Here is a 17220-nt window from a genome sequence, read left to right as displayed (position 1 = left end):
TTGAAATCGAAAGGAAGATTATCATGAGACCCTGATCCAGTTGAATGCAATAGGAACGATGCCTTTGCTTGGAGGTGATCTTGAGAGCCCAACCCCAGCTAGTGAAGGCGATTCCTCTGACAGGAACAGCCTGACCTGATTATCATTATGAGTATGATAATATTTTAAATGGGCGAGTATATAAAATGCTGGATCCTCGTTAAATTTCACAAATACTGTCAATGAACTAAAGGCTAAAGCTTTGGCACAGAGGGAAATGATAGCGTAAAAATACTTCAATAAAGAAAATTAACAAGCACTTTCTCTCTAAATATATATGGCTTAAAATTTAAAGTCAAATGAATATATACAAGCCAAACAAAAAATGATGGACTACTACCTCTTGGGAATTGCTGGCACCTTTCAGCTCTCAACCTCTAGGTAATTGCTTCATAAAAAATCTATTGAATCTTTCATAGTTTCTGGTGGAGACATTTTCCGGCATCTAATTTTCCCCGATGAAGTTTCAGTCCTATGGCATTGGGAAAACAAACGGCCAAATATCCAATCTCCCTCCAACATGGTTCAGATTTTCCATTCGCAGCCAAGCCAAACTAACTTCAAAATCCTCTACCCCTCAACAAAAGATAAAAGAAAGTGCATATGACCATTTGGTCAATTCCACTGGGTAAACAAGGATACAAAATGTAGATGATCATTTAATCAATTCAAACGGGTAAACAAGGATGGTTGTTCTAACGACTCCTGTACATGCTAAGACAGGACTCACTTAAAACTATGGTGACCATTAAATTTGAGGCCTTTTTTCAGCAACATTAGCGCTGCCACCAATACATTGGAAAGAATTTAGTCATTGACAAGCGTTCATCCTGTCACCAACTCGGGCATCTTTCAAATCACTTGATTTGATTCTGGCTCTGTTTAAAAATCCTCTGATCTGACCTTGCACCTTTCGATCCCCATGCCAGAATTACTATCATTGTAGACAATTACTTATATCAACTCAAGATTAAAAATGTATCATGTGTCAGACACTCTGGAAAGGCAACATTCATCTAAATGGCTGGCCAACCAAGGACTTCAGTCACCTTTCAGTCTGGTTCTTTTGCATTCCCTAGCCGTGAGTCTGTAGAACTTATCATAGTGAATTGACCCTCCCATGTTGGAAGCGGCAGAAGTCTTGGGCTAACAGCCTAACCCTCGTTTTCAAAAAGAAAGAAAAAGACAATTTTAGAAGGGAAAAATAAGAAAGCGCTGCTAAGTTGCACCAATCCTACTAACGCATCAGCATGGAGCCATTAAAACTTTTGTAGCAATAGAACTAAACGAATAACAAATCCACTGCTTTCTTCAACCTTTAACGCACACACATGCTCATACACATACATTCATACTCTATAAATGCCTTATTAATTAGAATGTGCCAGTAGTCTGTAGAAGTCAATAGATGAAACAGTTATGAAGACATCAATTCTACAAAAAAAGACTCTAAAAAAACACTTTATACAAGTAAATCTCATAATTGGACCATTAAATTAACCATCCACTTCAAATCTCATATTAGGCATAAAGATTGCATTTCGAACTACTATTAAAGCCACAATAAACACAGTGATGTCCAGCTTATAAGCTCTTTTTGCTTAGTCTCAGACATTTCTATTACAAGCCATAAGTAAGGTTGCATGCAAACAACAAACTAGATATATCATGAAACTATAGATAACTAACACCTACCGACAAACAAGATATATCATAAAACTATAGGTAACTAACACCTTAAGGAAACAATGCAGATATAAAGACCATTAGGTCACTTACATAGGTATAAACCATTAGATGAAGGAGAAAGCTCATAGCCCAAACGGCACCTGGAACCTCTAAACATCTATAGATCAAGCAGTATCATACATTCTTCTAAATATAGCTCATTCATAAATTGTTATGATGCGTTTGCTCTAGCCACTACAAGAACATGGACCTCATGTACTTACTGGGTTACGCCTTTTGTGTCTTTTTAATAATTTTGCGATTACTTATCAAAAAAATTACCAAAAATAGAAAAGAAACTTGCATAGCAATTATTGTAATATGATATTTATTTCACTTATTACACTCCCTTCTAATTCAAATTCCATGATAACTGATTGAGGTACCATTTCAATGAGGCACAGACTTCCCATCCTTCACAGACACAACTTACAAATGAACTCGATTAGATGAATGTAAAAACCACATTTCCATAGCAGTTTTTCGAAAGTCCTAATAACTGATCTCGGAAGAAATTATGCAATTTCATAAAGTTTATTCACCAAATATTCCAAATCATGCAACAAATGCCTTTCTTCCAAAACACTTGGGGCCAGTTTCACAATACGTCTTCTGTCATTAACCTCCATCAAAAGATATATTCTCTGTAGAATAACAGGCTATATTAAAATGCTTTCACCACCTCATCCTACATTATTTTCTCCATTTTGCTACATTCAACTCCTCTAGTTCTTTTTTTTTAGTCGATAGCTCCTCTAGTTCTCAAATTGATCCTCAAGGACCTTTTAACTTGGCATTTATTTATTATTTTATTTCACCTTATTTTCATCCAAAATAGTCACTTATCCATTCAACATGCTCATTGCAGCTTTAAAATGTATGTTAAAATGTTGCATCACCTACCATCTAAACACATTTTTTTTAGAATTCATATAAAAGTGATAATTAACTTATTTTCATATGCCCTTCTTTGAGAGCTTGTAGAGGAGAAACCACCACAATCTTCAGAAATGTCTCCTGCAATAGTTTTACAGCATAAATGTATACATTTTAAGGCATTTATGCGTGTTTCGTAAAGGGGAAAAAAATGTCTAAATAAAATGATATTTGGTATGAAGCAAGTATTATCTTATCCGCCTCCGCATTCCTAACAACCCGTCATAAACGAGAGGTTTTTTCAAAACCCATCAGTCTGCCTCGGGTAATGGACCTAACACAATACTATAGTATTAACTATTTTTAAGAGTATTAGTATTTTTTTTTTTCCCTAAGCAACTATGGGAAAACAGGGAAGAAAGAAAAAAAGTATTAGCATTTGATAGGAGTGAGCAGTGGGGCCCACCAAATCTGCCTACCTGTAAGCGTAATAGGCTACATCATCAAGTATGTGCCTGGTCCAATTTTAACAGACCAGATTAAAACGCAATCAACCTGGCCCTTTAAGGCCCCATGCCGACAGCGGAGCCGGTAGCCTTTTCCAGAGCTGGGCTGGCATAACAACAAGCTGCCCACCTTATCCTTGGTCATGGTTAGATAAAATGGAGGCAAACCTTTTGAACTGGTAGTTTTCTATAGGATCCCAACATTGTAAAGTGCAAGTGTCAGCTTTTCTTAAAGTTGCATGTTTGCCTAATGGGAACCGGTGAAGCAGACAGTGACTGGGAAACGACATAACCAGTGGACAGAGAGGGGTCCATGAGCAACTATAGAGCATCTGACAGCACATTGGTTTACGCCAGCATGTACTCATCTCTAATGAACAAAGTTTTTCTCCAGGATAAATTAAAATAAATTCTTTACACTTTACATTCAGTTTATTAAACCGACGTTTATCTTAAGAGCATGTATATACAAATAAAAATTACATATTCTAAGGACTTAACGCTTCTATAGTTGATATTATTCAGCAATTGTATAAGTCTCCAGAGTCCGCAAGACCCTTAATAAAAATTTGTAACAATGCTCCTCAATAAATGGCAACAATTCCCTTTTTTTTTTTTTTTTGACATGTCTACATAAGAGGGGGAGAGAGATTCGAACTAGTGACATTCACTTCATTAAGCGTGATCAAAGCCGATTGAACTACCTCTTAGTCTTGGGGACGGCAACAATTCCTTTATTAGGCATAAATAAATCACAACTTTCTTTTGTTGATAAATCATATGAAGGATATATTCTAATTACTGGGATCGGTGCAATGGTAATGTCTATATACAACAAAAATAGGATCTAGATCCCCTCTTATTAGAGGGAGAATATGAGATTCTCATATTTCAATCCTGGCCATCCAATTTTATCTAACGCTCTACAAAGCGCCACGTGCCCCACTATAAAATAATTAATAAAATATTATTTAACTTCTAAAAAAAAAAAACTAAAATAAAAGAATAAAAATAATGGGGTGGCCCCACCCCATTGTTTTTATTCTTTTATTTTAATTTTTATTAATTTTTAATTAATATTTTATTAATTATTATTATTATTTTTTTTTTTGTTTTAAACGACAAGGATTTAGAATATGAGAATCTCCCTCTAATATGAGGGGATCCGGATCCACAAAAATAAACTCGAACAATTAAGGCAAATGCGAGAATAGAGAATCTAATTTATTACAATAACATTTGGTAAAAGCCTTCAAAAGCTCTTAACCATGTAATCAAGCAAAAACATCTTGTAGTTCACCTAGATAATATCACACCACCCACAAATACTGTTAAACTTACATATTACTGGGTAACAAAACAAAAAATTACAGAAAATAATAAAAAATAGTGAAGTGGTAGCAGCAATGTACATGAAAAGCTCACTCAGTTTTATATATATAGCCTCCCAAACAAACCCTCAAATCCATCCAGGCACAATCAAAGAGGAAAAATGCTAGAATACAGAATTAAGAAGCTACCGATCAAGTAGATCAACAACTGACTCCAAATTGCTCATCTAGGACTGGTGATCTACCATCATTTACTTTGAGCATATGATCATTTCAATGTGTCTCTTCACCTCTGCCATTTTCTTTCTGAAAAAAGCAGGATCAAGCAGTAAGTAACCGAGTCTCAATGAACAGACGCTCTTTTTTTTTTTTTAATTATATTTTATATCTATTACTTTTTTCGCCTACAGTCAACAATATAAGTGAATCCCAGAGGCTCAAAGCAAACCCCACCCACTGGATGCATTTGCCATTACGCTTGAATGGCATTGACATATATCAAGTGGTTCAACTAGTGAGAGAACATTTGAACAACATGCAGAGGTCTGTACTATAAATATCTGATTGAAATGCCAAATTATGGTCGAATTAAAAAATAATAATAATAATAATTGTTCGGGGCAGAAGAAATGGACAGGTGATCTACCATCATTTACTTTGAGGCATATGATCATTTCAATATATGGAGGCAGAGGAATGACATAAAGCATGGGAATCAGCCAAGAACAGAGGACAAAATACTTCAAATCATTGTATGGGAAGTGAGAACAAGGGTCTTGGGAAAAGGGAGATTCAAAAAGAATAACGAGAATTTAGAGCTTTGTTGTAATTGGGTATACCTGTAAAGATATTGGATTAGGGGGTATGTTGATGTAAATGGTAGGAGTGTTTTTTGTAAGATGCTATTAGGTGTTCCAGCAGTTAAGCTGCAGAGTTTTGTAATTGCTTTGTTTCTTTGTTATAAAAGCATCTCATTCACCAACAAAATGAAGGTTGGAAAGATGGTAAAAGCAGAGTGGCTAATAGAATGCACTAACCAGCAAAAATGATGAACCGAAAGCGGTGTGTTTAATATGCATGTATTCGTGGTAAGGTGTCTCAAGAACACAGCCCATCAAGGCATTAAGACAGACCGCTTCCTTTTACCTCTTCTTTTAAGAAAAAAAAAAAAAAAAAAATGTTGGGGGAAAATTCACTTGGTGGGAGGCAGTCAAGTGTGGGGATTGTATGCATATTTTGTTGGATAGAAATGTCAAGCATAGCAAGGCTAGAAAATACTAAATATAAGGAGATTTAGAGACTACCATGGGGATAAGTACCATTTCCCTTCGTACTCTGCTGGGCTTGAGACATTGACCGCTGAATACGTGGAGACCCCTGCCTCCCATTTGCAGCAGGTAAGGAATGCCTCTTCTTGATATAAAGGTCTCTGTCTTGCACATCTGGACTTGATCTTGGAGAGTTATTATTAGCTTGGAGCTTGGCTCTTGCAGATTCTGTGGCTTGCATGAAATGGGGAAGCGAATTGTCAGTACTGGCATCTCTTGGTTCTTGCTCAATGTGGTCGGGCTTTGGTGAACCAAAGGAATTGCGTCTCTTCCCATTTTTCTGATCTTTAGGCAATTGTTCCATACTACTTCTTGACCCAGAATCATTATTTGGATTTGGTGGTTTCTTAGCTCCTGATAGGGATCTACGCTTATGGTTGGATCCACTCTTATCAGTTTTGCTCTGTTTAGACTTGGCAGATACCTGACTAGAAGGTGTCCCATGAGATTCGGGCACAGTTACATGGCTTCTGGGAGAAGCTTCCGGTGATGACCGGTACGGTTCGTGACCTCTCTCAGAGTCCAGCTGTCTCTGCAGATTGGATGCATTGTTCTCCAGCTTAAGCTCTATCTGAGGGGAGTCCATAGCCACTATTGAATTAATGGGTTCCCCATCAACATCACCAGGTTTCTCTCGCTGATCTGACACAACGGATGATAAGTTAGACCCTGGGATGGCAGCTGCATCCTTGGATTCAACATCTACAATTTTCGTGCTGTTAAGATTGCTAATCCCTTCCTCTAAAACTTTGGCTTCATGCTCACATTCTGCAGCACCAACTTCAGATATATCGGGTGAATCAAGGGTAGAAGAAATAGAGAGTTCAGTGCCGCATTCAGAGCCACCAACTTGAAGTTGAACCCTTGAACTATGGGGGGCTGAATTTTCTGCCATACTGAGCTCCTTTGTCCTGATTACAGTATCTGCTCCAGGTAAATTTGTATCTATAGGTGATTCAACTCCAGCATCTTGATGGAATGAACTAATTAAAATATCTGAATTGGCTGTTGAACTCAGCTCTTCGAATTTCGACTGGGCCACAACAAATGCAGGACTAGTCACCTTTCTTGATCCAAATACAAATTTATTTCCTTCAGTCTCCAGCTCTTCCGAGGCAAACCTTTTCATAGAAGGTTTGGGTTGTTCAGTTTCGGTTTCAGGCTTCACAGGAAGAGGATTAAACTCCACTTGGGAGTCTGAATCTTCTTGAGTACTTTGATTTGGAGGAGGAATTATCTCCAATGAGGTGTCATTCACATCAGACCCATGCTGCTCCAAATCATCTTTTAATGAAGAAGAGTTAGGATGGCATGCCTGAAAGTCGAAGTTGCTGGCATCATAAGTAATCAGATTGTCTTCGCTTTCAGATGGCACTAGTGATTCGCTATTGCTGGACTTCACATTTTCTGACTCCAAAAAAACTTCAGATTGAACTTTGGTTTCAATTTGAGACACAAAGTTCTCGTCCTTTTCTCTTTCCAGTTGATCTGAAGCTAACTCTGCTTTCCTCGACTCCCCAATATTCGGTGAAGAAACAGACATCCACCTCTCCAACCACTTCCAGGCAGAATTGGGCTTAGAAGGATCACACTTAACATGGATAGGTTTGGACTTCGGTGTTGATTCCAACAGCTTTAATCAAAAAATGAATCAATTTTAGTCAGGTTGTGTGTGTGTGTGTGAACAATAGCCTCAAAAGTAGTTATAAAGCAATGGAATTAAAATACCAATTCAACATACCTGGCGGGCAAATCTATTGCTTAGCAGCTTCTCAATTGAAATGTAAGTTGCATTAGATTTAGCTACTAAATTTTCCTTCTCCTGTAAAATCAAATAACAAGGTTGTCAGAAAATGTGGTGACAGTCATTGTTGCTTATCAAAGGGATAAGAAGACACTGTCTAACATCATTATGGAACTGGCAATAACCAAACCCCAAAAGTCAACAAGAACAAGTAAAGGATGAATAATACATTCCTAACCTACCTCATCGTATTCACCATTAATGATGCTAACATAATACCTTATGCAAATTTCATATTTGAAAGCTGAGAGATGACAGTTTAAACATCCCCAGGTGATTAATTAACCCCCAATGTCACATATCTTTAAAATATTGATTAGTGTCAACGTTTCAATTCAAAAGTTTCAAGGGTTGATTATTCCTTCAATCTATTCTTCATAATTTCAGCAAAGAACTACCTAGTAAAATAAAGGATCACAGGCCCAGTATCCTGCAATTATGTGAAATCCCGGCAGCGCTTATTGAATGCATATAATCTAAAACAAAGGACATTCTGCATACTCACAAATGCATCTTACTCTATGCTTTTTTTTTCTTTTTTTTTCCTTTCTATATGTTGCTTGAGCAATCATAAGAGCACAATAGGTGCACGTGTGCACAAATCTTTATTTATCCGTATCCCTTCAAAATTACCCTTTTTTAACCTTAAAATAGTTGACTACGGAAAAAAGAGAAGCAAGAGACTACTAGACATTCAAAATTTGAATTTATACTACGAATGCTTGGAGGCCATAATCTCTTACTTCATACCATTATTCTTTAAAAACACAACTAAAATCTAAAGACCTACCAACATGCTGGTAGGACCGAAACAAACCAGCAACATACTGAAGGCTAACAATTATTATAATGAAGCAGAATTTGAGACACTTTACTCTTTTTCGTTTTCTTTCTTTGACAAGTAACAATATGAGATATTGTTATCATAACATCTTAACATTTTTACAAAGGGAGGCTGCTTGAGGTTGATAGATAGCATAAAACCTATTGTTGTCAAACCAATATGACAAGGAAAAACAAAATTTGTCTCATCAACCCCAGATATCCCGTAACATACTGGGTGAAAGTTCAGTAGCATTACCCAGGTTTTTGAATTCTCATTATCCTCCTCGTGCTTCCCATCTAACTTCTTTTCTGGACGTGACCCTTCTAGGGACAGCCGAGCATAGCGGGCACGAACAAGTGCTTGCATTTTGACAATGGCTTGAACGCAACGTAGGGTTCCCACAGCATGACTTCGAACCAAGTGCCCACGAACAGCAGCTTGCAATTTAACAACATTCTTAAGCTTTAACAGCATTATCCGACCCTGGCAAATAGTTTTTAATAAAAGGTAAAATGGGTGCTAACCAGTAAGTTTTGGACTCATACAGTTTAGAGAAAGAGAATACCAGAAACCCTCTGATAGCAGCCTGGATGACAATAACAACAGGCTCCTCTGGGTTGACATCAAACTTACTATCTTTTTCAGCAGCAACTGCAGTTTCAGTTACTTTTGGGTTCTCCAAAGTCGATAACTGGGGTTTCTCATCTGTGGATTGTATCACTGAGATTTTCTCTGGAACAGTAGAGTTCGCTGGTGGTATATGGTCAAGAATAGCAGATTCTGGGCTCTCCTTATTTCCAGAAGAAGTGGTTTCTGAGATTACAGTGTTGCTAAGCACTCGATGCCGGGCAGATCTCTTTCGGAAACTCCACCCACGTTTGTCACTTGAACCCTTGTTCTGGAATGCAGCACAAATAACATCATATTTAACATACAGACAGAGAAAACTTAGACTGCCTTCCTCCTATAACTCTTTACAAGTATGACAATGATTTCCACATCTATATTATGACATTTCAACACTCCAACTTCTAACCCCTGCTTTGTTGGAAAAATGGCTTCAAGAAACTTTAGAAAAGCAGAACTTAATACAGTTTGTAGAAAAAGAAAAAAGAAAAAAAAAAATTAAAAAAAATAATAATAAAAAAAAAAAAAAAAAAAAAAAAACAGATTCTCAAAAGGCTATATTATTATGGAACTCCCACTTCCTAATGCACAAGATCAGCAAATGTATCTAGCTAATAATAAATAACCATAAATTGCGTGTTCAATTGTACAAATGAACCAATTTCTGTCTTACTTCATATGACAAATCTTTCAAATGCTTTGAACTCTCCCGACGTAATTTGATTGCACCTATTTTCTTAATCTTTTACTTTTTCAAAATGAATGATACTACATACTGTGATTTATATCTTTCGATGATTTCTTTTCCTATCAGGCTATCACATGGAAAACCATGATCAACATAGTACGCTTTACAGTTAAGCATAGTGATCTCAAAGCATATCCCACTTCACATCAATCAAAAAAGTATGGTGATCCTCCATTAAGCATACAATATCACTGTAAACAAGCATTCCCTAGACCAACCAAAAATTGATTCTAAGAACTCAATTGACTACAATGCTTGTAAAAACGGCCTTTGTCTAAAAACACTGCAGAAGTTCTAGCTTCCTTCTACATAAATTCTTAATATGTATGTAATATATACATATAGCCTATAGGCATCATCATCATGCGTTAGGATAATTATCTTGACTTTACAATAAATATGAAAACACGACTGCTTAATTATTGAATAAATCAAATCACAAACAACAAAAATCTCAGATCTCCATATTGGAAAAAGAGAAATCAAAAGCTCAGCCCAGTCTAATCACATAGTTGTAATGAATTAGTTCAATAAGATTTCAGACTTGTCAGATCTTAATACTGAAAATTTCCTAAGTGCCATTTTCTAAGTATCAAAACAGAGAACTAGCTGCTCCTCAGTAACTCCAAATGCATCAAATCCAAATCTAACAACACTATCAAATTGTAATTGGCTTGAAGAAAAAGAAAAAAAAAAAAAAAAAAAAAAAAGTCAAAGAAATCTGAGCGGAGAAAACAAGAACTCTGAACCAATCGGGTACCTCGAGATCATCCTTGTCCGCTGAATCGCTACCGCATGTGATTATTTTCAAGCATGAAGTAGATTTCACCATTTTCCTCTCTTTTAACCGTCTCGCTCACTCTCACTCGCTCACTACCAACTCACTCTCTCCACTCTCTTTGTTTTCTCTCGGAGACAAGACCGCCTATAATGTTGGTTTGGTGAGGTGTTGGAAATTGCAACACATGTTGGCTTATGAACGCGGACCTCAACGCACTCCTTAAATCTAGCTAAGTCTAAAGTTGGAGTCCGCCATTTATCGCGTCCGTTGCCTCCCTGGGGGCACAGTCCGTTGAGAGGGGCGAGAAAAAGCTGTCAGATCTCCACGCTTTTTATTTCTCTTTTTCATTTTCGGAAATGAAAATATCTTTACTATCCAGCCGTTAGAGTCACGAGACTCGCGAGAAATTACGTGATTAAAATTTCGCGCTCGGTCTTTGAAAAAATCAACTTTAGTCTTTAAGTTTTCGTTTTCAACGATTAAATATTTTAAATTGACATATAATTTCCTTTTAAATAGGTATTTTCACCCTTTGATCATAAAAATATCATACAAATACTAATGTGCCGCCTTTAAGAAGTAGCTCAATCGACTGAAGTCATGCCTCATTAAATAAAGTTCACTAATTCATTTTACCATCCCATTTCCTTCTGTTGTAAATTGCTTGACCAGTACCACTAAATCCGTACAAACAAAGCTCATATTAAAGACAACAAATTTAAAAAATGAGAAGTTTAGAACCATGGAAGAATTTAGGATTATTTTTAAATCAAAGTATATATATATTTCAAAATGAGGGAGGGAGCAAGAGACAATAAGTGGTTAAAAATTAAGAGTTATGGTCTAAACAATATAGGATATGAAAGAATAAACCCTTGAAAGTAAATAATTATATAGTTTTTTAATTATGAAAAAAGAAAAATGTTTTTAAAAAAGAAAGATAATATTTTTAATGGGATGGTGTACACTAAGAAAATTATGTAAATCCATTACATTTGTTTTTGTGCTCCCAACATTTGTTTTGTCGTAGTGATTTCGGCTGTAAAGTGTTGGTGTTTTTTTTTTCTTTCAGTCAGGTCCCCCTCTTTGTCCCTACGATGGTAAAGTTTCGGTACTGATTGTTGTCCTGAAGGACTCGAACTGCATGAAAGCTGGAAAAAGAGGATAAGCCAAGAAAAGGTTGCTTCAATTGAGTATTCAAGATTCCCAATTTATGTGCTAATTACATCATTCACATTCGGTTTTTTCTCGGTTAGTGAAAGATAATTATGATTAGTCTATATGTAAATTTGAGTAAAAAAAAATTTTTTTTTGAGAAATGCTCAAAATTATTGTCCATCTCTCATCCATTTATACCCTTTTTATTTTATTTTTTTATGATGAATATAAGATGTAGAAATCGCAGGTTTCAAAAAAATTATCTACATGCACCTAGTTATTTTAATAATAAATTTGGTGAGCTATTTAAGCTTGGTAAGCACCGTGTACTCACCAAATGTATAATAATAATAATTTAAAAAATCATTATCTATCCTCTCAATAAACAAATAATAAAAAGAAATCAACGAGAAATAATATTTTAAATATAATAATGAAAGTTGATAATTAAAATAGATATGAAATTTGTTAATATATTAAAACATTATCTTTTAAATCATTATTTATATATTAAAACATTCTCTTTTAAAACTTTTTATTCTTCTTAGACGGTTATGATAAATTTGACTAGTCATTTGGTCAAAGAGATCCCTTCATTAAATTATTTTTTCCAATTTTGATTAAGGGTTTTTTTTTAACGAGTCGGGTCGGGTCGTATTACCTATTTAGCGCCGACCCGTGTCGGGTCATGCCTACCCAATATGATCCGGTTATGATAAACGGGTTAAGCGGGTCATGTCGAGTTTCCCGTATATTTTTCGTGTTATAATCGTGTCAGACCCGCTAACCCGTTTAGCTAAACGAGTTGTGTTCGTGTATTGGGTAATCGGGTCGCGGGTCTTAACGGAATTTTAATTGTGTCTACCCAGTTACCCGTTTTGCTAGCCATAGAGGAAACCCCATCCACCCAACCCCTCCTCTCTCGTGGTTGGGTTGTGTGGGAACCCATTTTTCCGATCCACTCGGTGATTACATTTGTTTTTATTTTTTTAAGTGATATGTTGATGCAGCAATAATAGATATATGAGAATGTTTAATTAGTTTCACATGGCGATTTAAACACGTGACGCATAATATGTTAACTTTTTTAACGGAGATGGACGGAATGAGTTAAACAATAATAGGTGAAACATAACGACTATTTGCCACGTTTGAAAATCTAAAAATGCAAAGCATATTTACCAAAAAGGTGTTTAAATCTAATAATAAAGTATTAAACAATATAAAAATATGCTGTGAGTTTTACTTTATCTCCAAAATATAACAAATAAGTAAAAGAACAAAAGCTCAAATATGATTTTTAAGAACTTAACTATACCCCTTGACTCTTCTTGATGAACAATAAATAGCATAGACTTGTTGAAATGGGGGTCCATAAGGTCGTTGGAAGGCTTACGCCCTAGAGTTGAGAGGGCACCGTCACTCACTACTGATCATTGGCCTTGTCAAATTTAATGGTTGAGTATAGCATCCAAAGCTAAATGTCTTCCATAGAATTGACAAAATTTTCATATATTACTCGCGGGCGCGTATCTCCCACGCGCCGCACGCGTGAGGACTATTTTTCACCGCTCCATCTCCTTCCACCATCTACGCCGGTCTTCTAGTTCCCTCACTAGCTCGTGGCCCTGTGCATCTCCGACAACCCCGACGTTGTTATTTTTTGGACATTTTACTCTACTTTTTTTATCTTGTATTTTTATTCTATAACGTTGTTGTGTTGCTTTCTATTAAACCCGATTTGGTTAGGCTTCAGACTCTTTGTAAGTGAAGTAGATCTTTTTTTTTTATTATTATTTGTAAAAACATTTTTTCCACTATTACTGTTAATCTAAATCACCATGGCTTTTTTGGAAGTCTATTTAGATGTTTGATATGGGTATTCATACTCCCGATGTTATCAATCAAATTGCGCTGCGGTAAGGATTTTTTTGGGCTGCATTCGCAGATGTTCTCTATCTTCACCTACTTTGAGGAGTTCGTAGTTTGTCTAGATTGAGTTAATATGTCTAAGCTTGTTAGCTTAATGTGTTTGTCCTTTAACATTTTTCTGCTTTAATGAATTTTGGTTTGTTACCAAAAAAAAAAAAAAAGATTAGGTCATATTCACTACAATTTACAAACCTATCGAATTTAAATTTATTTTAGTTACTCTTTTTTTTTTTTTGAAAATATAAATTAAGACAAACCCTAACTCTTATTATCGGTTAAAACAACTGATGAAGTGTCGAGATAACGACGAAAAGTATCTACTATAATTGTTCAATGCAAACAAAATCATCAAGTAGGGCTCCTAGGCCGCGTTATCTTTTTCTTTTTAATATGACCAATATTACTTCACAAAAGAATAATGATAAATACAACGGTCCTATTTTATTGATAGTGCTACATCATATAATAAGATGAAAATGAAAAAAGTGTGGTATTTAATATTTATCATTATTATTCACATAAAGTTAAGCTTAATGCCATGATGGGACCTCTTCATGTGACCATTTCACCGTGCATTTAATAATATATAATGTTATCCGATATATTTGTGCGACAATGACAATGTACGAAAATAAATAAAAACGGTGGCGTTAGCTGATACTTTCTTTTACTCCAACGTTCAGCAAATGAGGCAACTTATCGCGAGTCAAACATAATTAGCGAGAAATTGGGCGAGAATTGGAAAAGAGACGGTAGGGGAGTGTGGGGGGCCCAAGTGGGCCTTGTATGATAGTGAGGCTTAGGATTTAAAAATAAATAAAAAAACGGTGGGTTAGGGAGAAGCAAAGGAGGTTGTCTCAGTATCATTCTAACAACTAAAGATAAGTCTATTTGAACCAAAAATTAAATAATGTTAGAGCAATGGTGTCTATCCAACCATAAACCTACCCAGTTGACAGCTTTTTTGTCGCTATTTGCCACGTGGCTCCATGGGTCGGATAACACGTAGGAGCACATGGGAGTTCTGTGCACCATGGATAGGCTTACCTGGCATGTAATGCCCCCAATTCGCCCGTGTTTGAGCTGTGCTCTGCTGCAACTGCAAGTGGGATGCCATGAAACTATCATGTGGGGTTCCACTCAATTATGCTATGAGACAGATAGCATGGTTATCAATTTTAATAATTGTATATATCGTTGCATACTATATGTTTTAAATAACGTGGTAATATGAATACGGTTTTATATAATAAATATATAGTATAAACGATAAAATGGATCATTTCTATTTTCAAACTTATAAAATGAGTGTCAAAATATATATAAAAAAAATTATTGTTGAAATAACATATTTCGGTAGATGATGTTCTTTATGGGGCTGTTAGATTCATTTAAGTCCTTAACCATAATCTTAAAAAAAAAAAAAAAAAAATCCAAAGAAACAAAAAGTCCTTAACCATATAATTTGCCCCTAACAAATCAGTCTGGTTTGGTAAACCAATCTTAGCCACGTCCACATTACCAGTCTACAACCCTTGAGAGAATTTTGCAGTTACGTGGACTTTTGGAACTTGGAAAGTTTGAGTTGAGTACCATTTCTCTCTCTCTCTCTCTCTCTCTCATTTGTGTTTTAATTGTAAAAGTTTGCAATGAAAAGTAAATTGTGAAAGTAAAGTTAGATGCCACGGAATTATTCTACGATGTTGATTTGATCGTCGATCATAACAATATTGTAACATCAATATTGCATAGTTATGAGATAAAAATAGAGTATTTAACATTAAGGCTTACGTCTATCAATTAATATGTCTACAACATAAATGACCATATTTATAAAAGAATTAGAGTAAGTGGATAGAAGACAATAAAGGGGTTTGATTACAATACACAGATATGATAAAAACCTTAACAACGACGTACATTAAATCAATATGACTTCATTTTTATGTATGTTAAGCAACGTGTTTGAAAAATGATTTCCAAGATAAGAAGAATGGTTCAAAGGTTAATTTCTGCATACACTGAATCTGTTGCATGGGTTGCACAGTCGTTTTTTTGATTTCATCATTGAAGACGACGACCTATTATCAAATACATTTTTTTAATTCAACGACAGTGCGTTTGCTTCTTAAATACTCCTCCTACGCAGCAAGGATTTAGAAAAGCCCATTTGAAAGGTAGAGAGGAGCCACAATCATCGATCAGAAAGAGCATGCAGTCATGCTTTTTTTACTTGTAGGTGGAGAATTATTTCAGCAATCAACATGCATTTAGGTACAACGGCATATGACTGCCCACCATTTTTCGGCCTCATTATAGTAACTCTAGGTGGAGCCCTTTGTCACATGGAGCAAGCTCCGTCACAATGAAGCGATCAAATGTTCTTTTCAGATTTGTTTTTTTTTTTAATATTTTTTAATTTTTTTCAACACTAAAAAGAGAAGCAACCATATCATAAAGGGCCGGGTTGAAGAGCCCTTGTGTGAGTCACATGCCATGACATGTAAAAATCAGCAAGGCTAATGATAGGTATTCTTGTATGGATATCCTTGGATGTCTTCAACTATATGGACCAAGAGGCAGGAAAACAAAGTGTGAGGGTCCTATATATTATTCCATTCCAAAGTATATATGTATAATGGCCTTTTGTTTGCCGGTTCCATTACCTTTTTTGATCAAACAATCCTTCTTTGATAATGCTTTCAATTTTATGCGACACAAAATAAATTAGGCTATCGCCAAACAGCCCATTTTGAGTAATATAAAAAAGTGTTTAAAGTATTACAACTTTTACTATAATATAAAGTCAATTAAAGTAGAAAGTGCACCCAAGCCAATGATTGAACCAGCTAAAAGAATTTGTGCTTGATAGAAAATGGAAAATACTAAAGGTACAATTATTTTGTCCAACTTTGAGCCAACTTTTGCCTTATTTTTTAATTTAAAAAAAAAAAAGTTTTTGAAGCAATAATTTTTATTTTGGTTATTTTTTTTTTAAATAAAAACTGTATTTTGCTTCAGAAACTTTTTCCTTATTTTTTAATTTAAAAAAATAACAAAATTAAAAATTAAAAATTAAAAAAGTTTCTAAAGCAATATTTGGTCATTATTATGAATAAAGTACAATTTTTATTTTTTTTTTAAATACCAAATAAAAGAATGACCAAAATAAAAATGATTGCTTCATAAACTTTTTTAATTTTTAATTCTGTTATTTTTTTAAATTAAAAAATAAGAAAAAAGTTGGCCCAAAATTAACCCCAAGTTCGGCTGTATCATTCCTAGTAGAAAATAATGGAAAAATATGTGGTATAAAACCTATGGTTTATAGCATCCAATAAAAAAATGACACCTCAGATAAAACTCCACATACAATAAAACATGAAAACTATCTACTTTTAAAAAACAAAACCAAATCTCGATTTGTGGATTTAAATCGTGCTATTTAAAAAGCAGAAAAATTCAAAAATGTGGTATTTATAAAAGTAGTTAAATATTTAATAAAATTGTAATTTAGTCTTTAGAATAACATAGAG

General features: G+C 35.1%; 1 protein-coding gene across 4 annotated transcripts; it reads right to left on the bottom strand.

Moving 5' to 3' along the window:
- Nucleotides 1-4350: 4350 nt before the first annotated feature.
- On the bottom strand, nucleotides 4351-10801 carry IQD32 (IQ-domain 32). Of its 4 annotated transcripts, none has more exons than XM_059603856.2 (6): nucleotides 10574-10801; nucleotides 9004-9336; nucleotides 8694-8921; nucleotides 7550-7630; nucleotides 5785-7441; nucleotides 4351-4786 (listed from the first exon to the last, which is right to left on the bottom strand). In XM_059603856.2, exons 1-6 carry the CDS (start codon nucleotides 10643-10645, stop codon nucleotides 4767-4769), a joined length of 2391 nt encoding a protein of 796 aa, XP_059459839.2. In that variant the 5' UTR covers nucleotides 10646-10801; the 3' UTR covers nucleotides 4351-4766. The 4 variants fall into 4 exon arrangements, with proteins under 4 accessions (XP_059459839.2, XP_059459840.2, XP_059459841.2 ...); XM_059603857.2 differs by having other exon boundaries at nucleotides 5800-7441; XM_059603858.2 differs by having other exon boundaries at nucleotides 8694-8875; nucleotides 9072-9336.
- Between the last annotated feature and the right edge of the window lie 6419 nt (nucleotides 10802-17220).

This window comes from Corylus avellana, chromosome 9, assembly GCF_965113065.1.
Source record: "Corylus avellana chromosome 9, dhCorAvel1.hap1.2, whole genome shotgun sequence".
NCBI classification, from domain to species: Eukaryota; Viridiplantae; Streptophyta; class Magnoliopsida; order Fagales; family Betulaceae; genus Corylus; species Corylus avellana.
The sequence above is the reverse complement of the archived record's forward strand: the minus strand, read 5'-3'. Positions and strand labels throughout refer to the sequence as shown.

Bases quoted from the DNA above. Each gene is read 5' to 3' on its own strand.
- IQD32 (XM_059603856.2), bottom strand. From the start codon at position 10,645: ATGGTGAAATCTACTTCATGCTTGAAAATAATCACATGCGGTAGCGAT. The intron at 9,337-10,573 runs GTACCCGATTGG...GCTGCATTCCAG, and splicing joins CGGACAAGGATGATCTCGAG to AACAAGGGTTCAAGTGACAA. The intron at 7,442-7,549 runs GTATGTTGAATT...TTTTGATTAAAG, and splicing joins GCAATAGATTTGCCCGCCAG to CTGTTGGAATCAACACCGAA.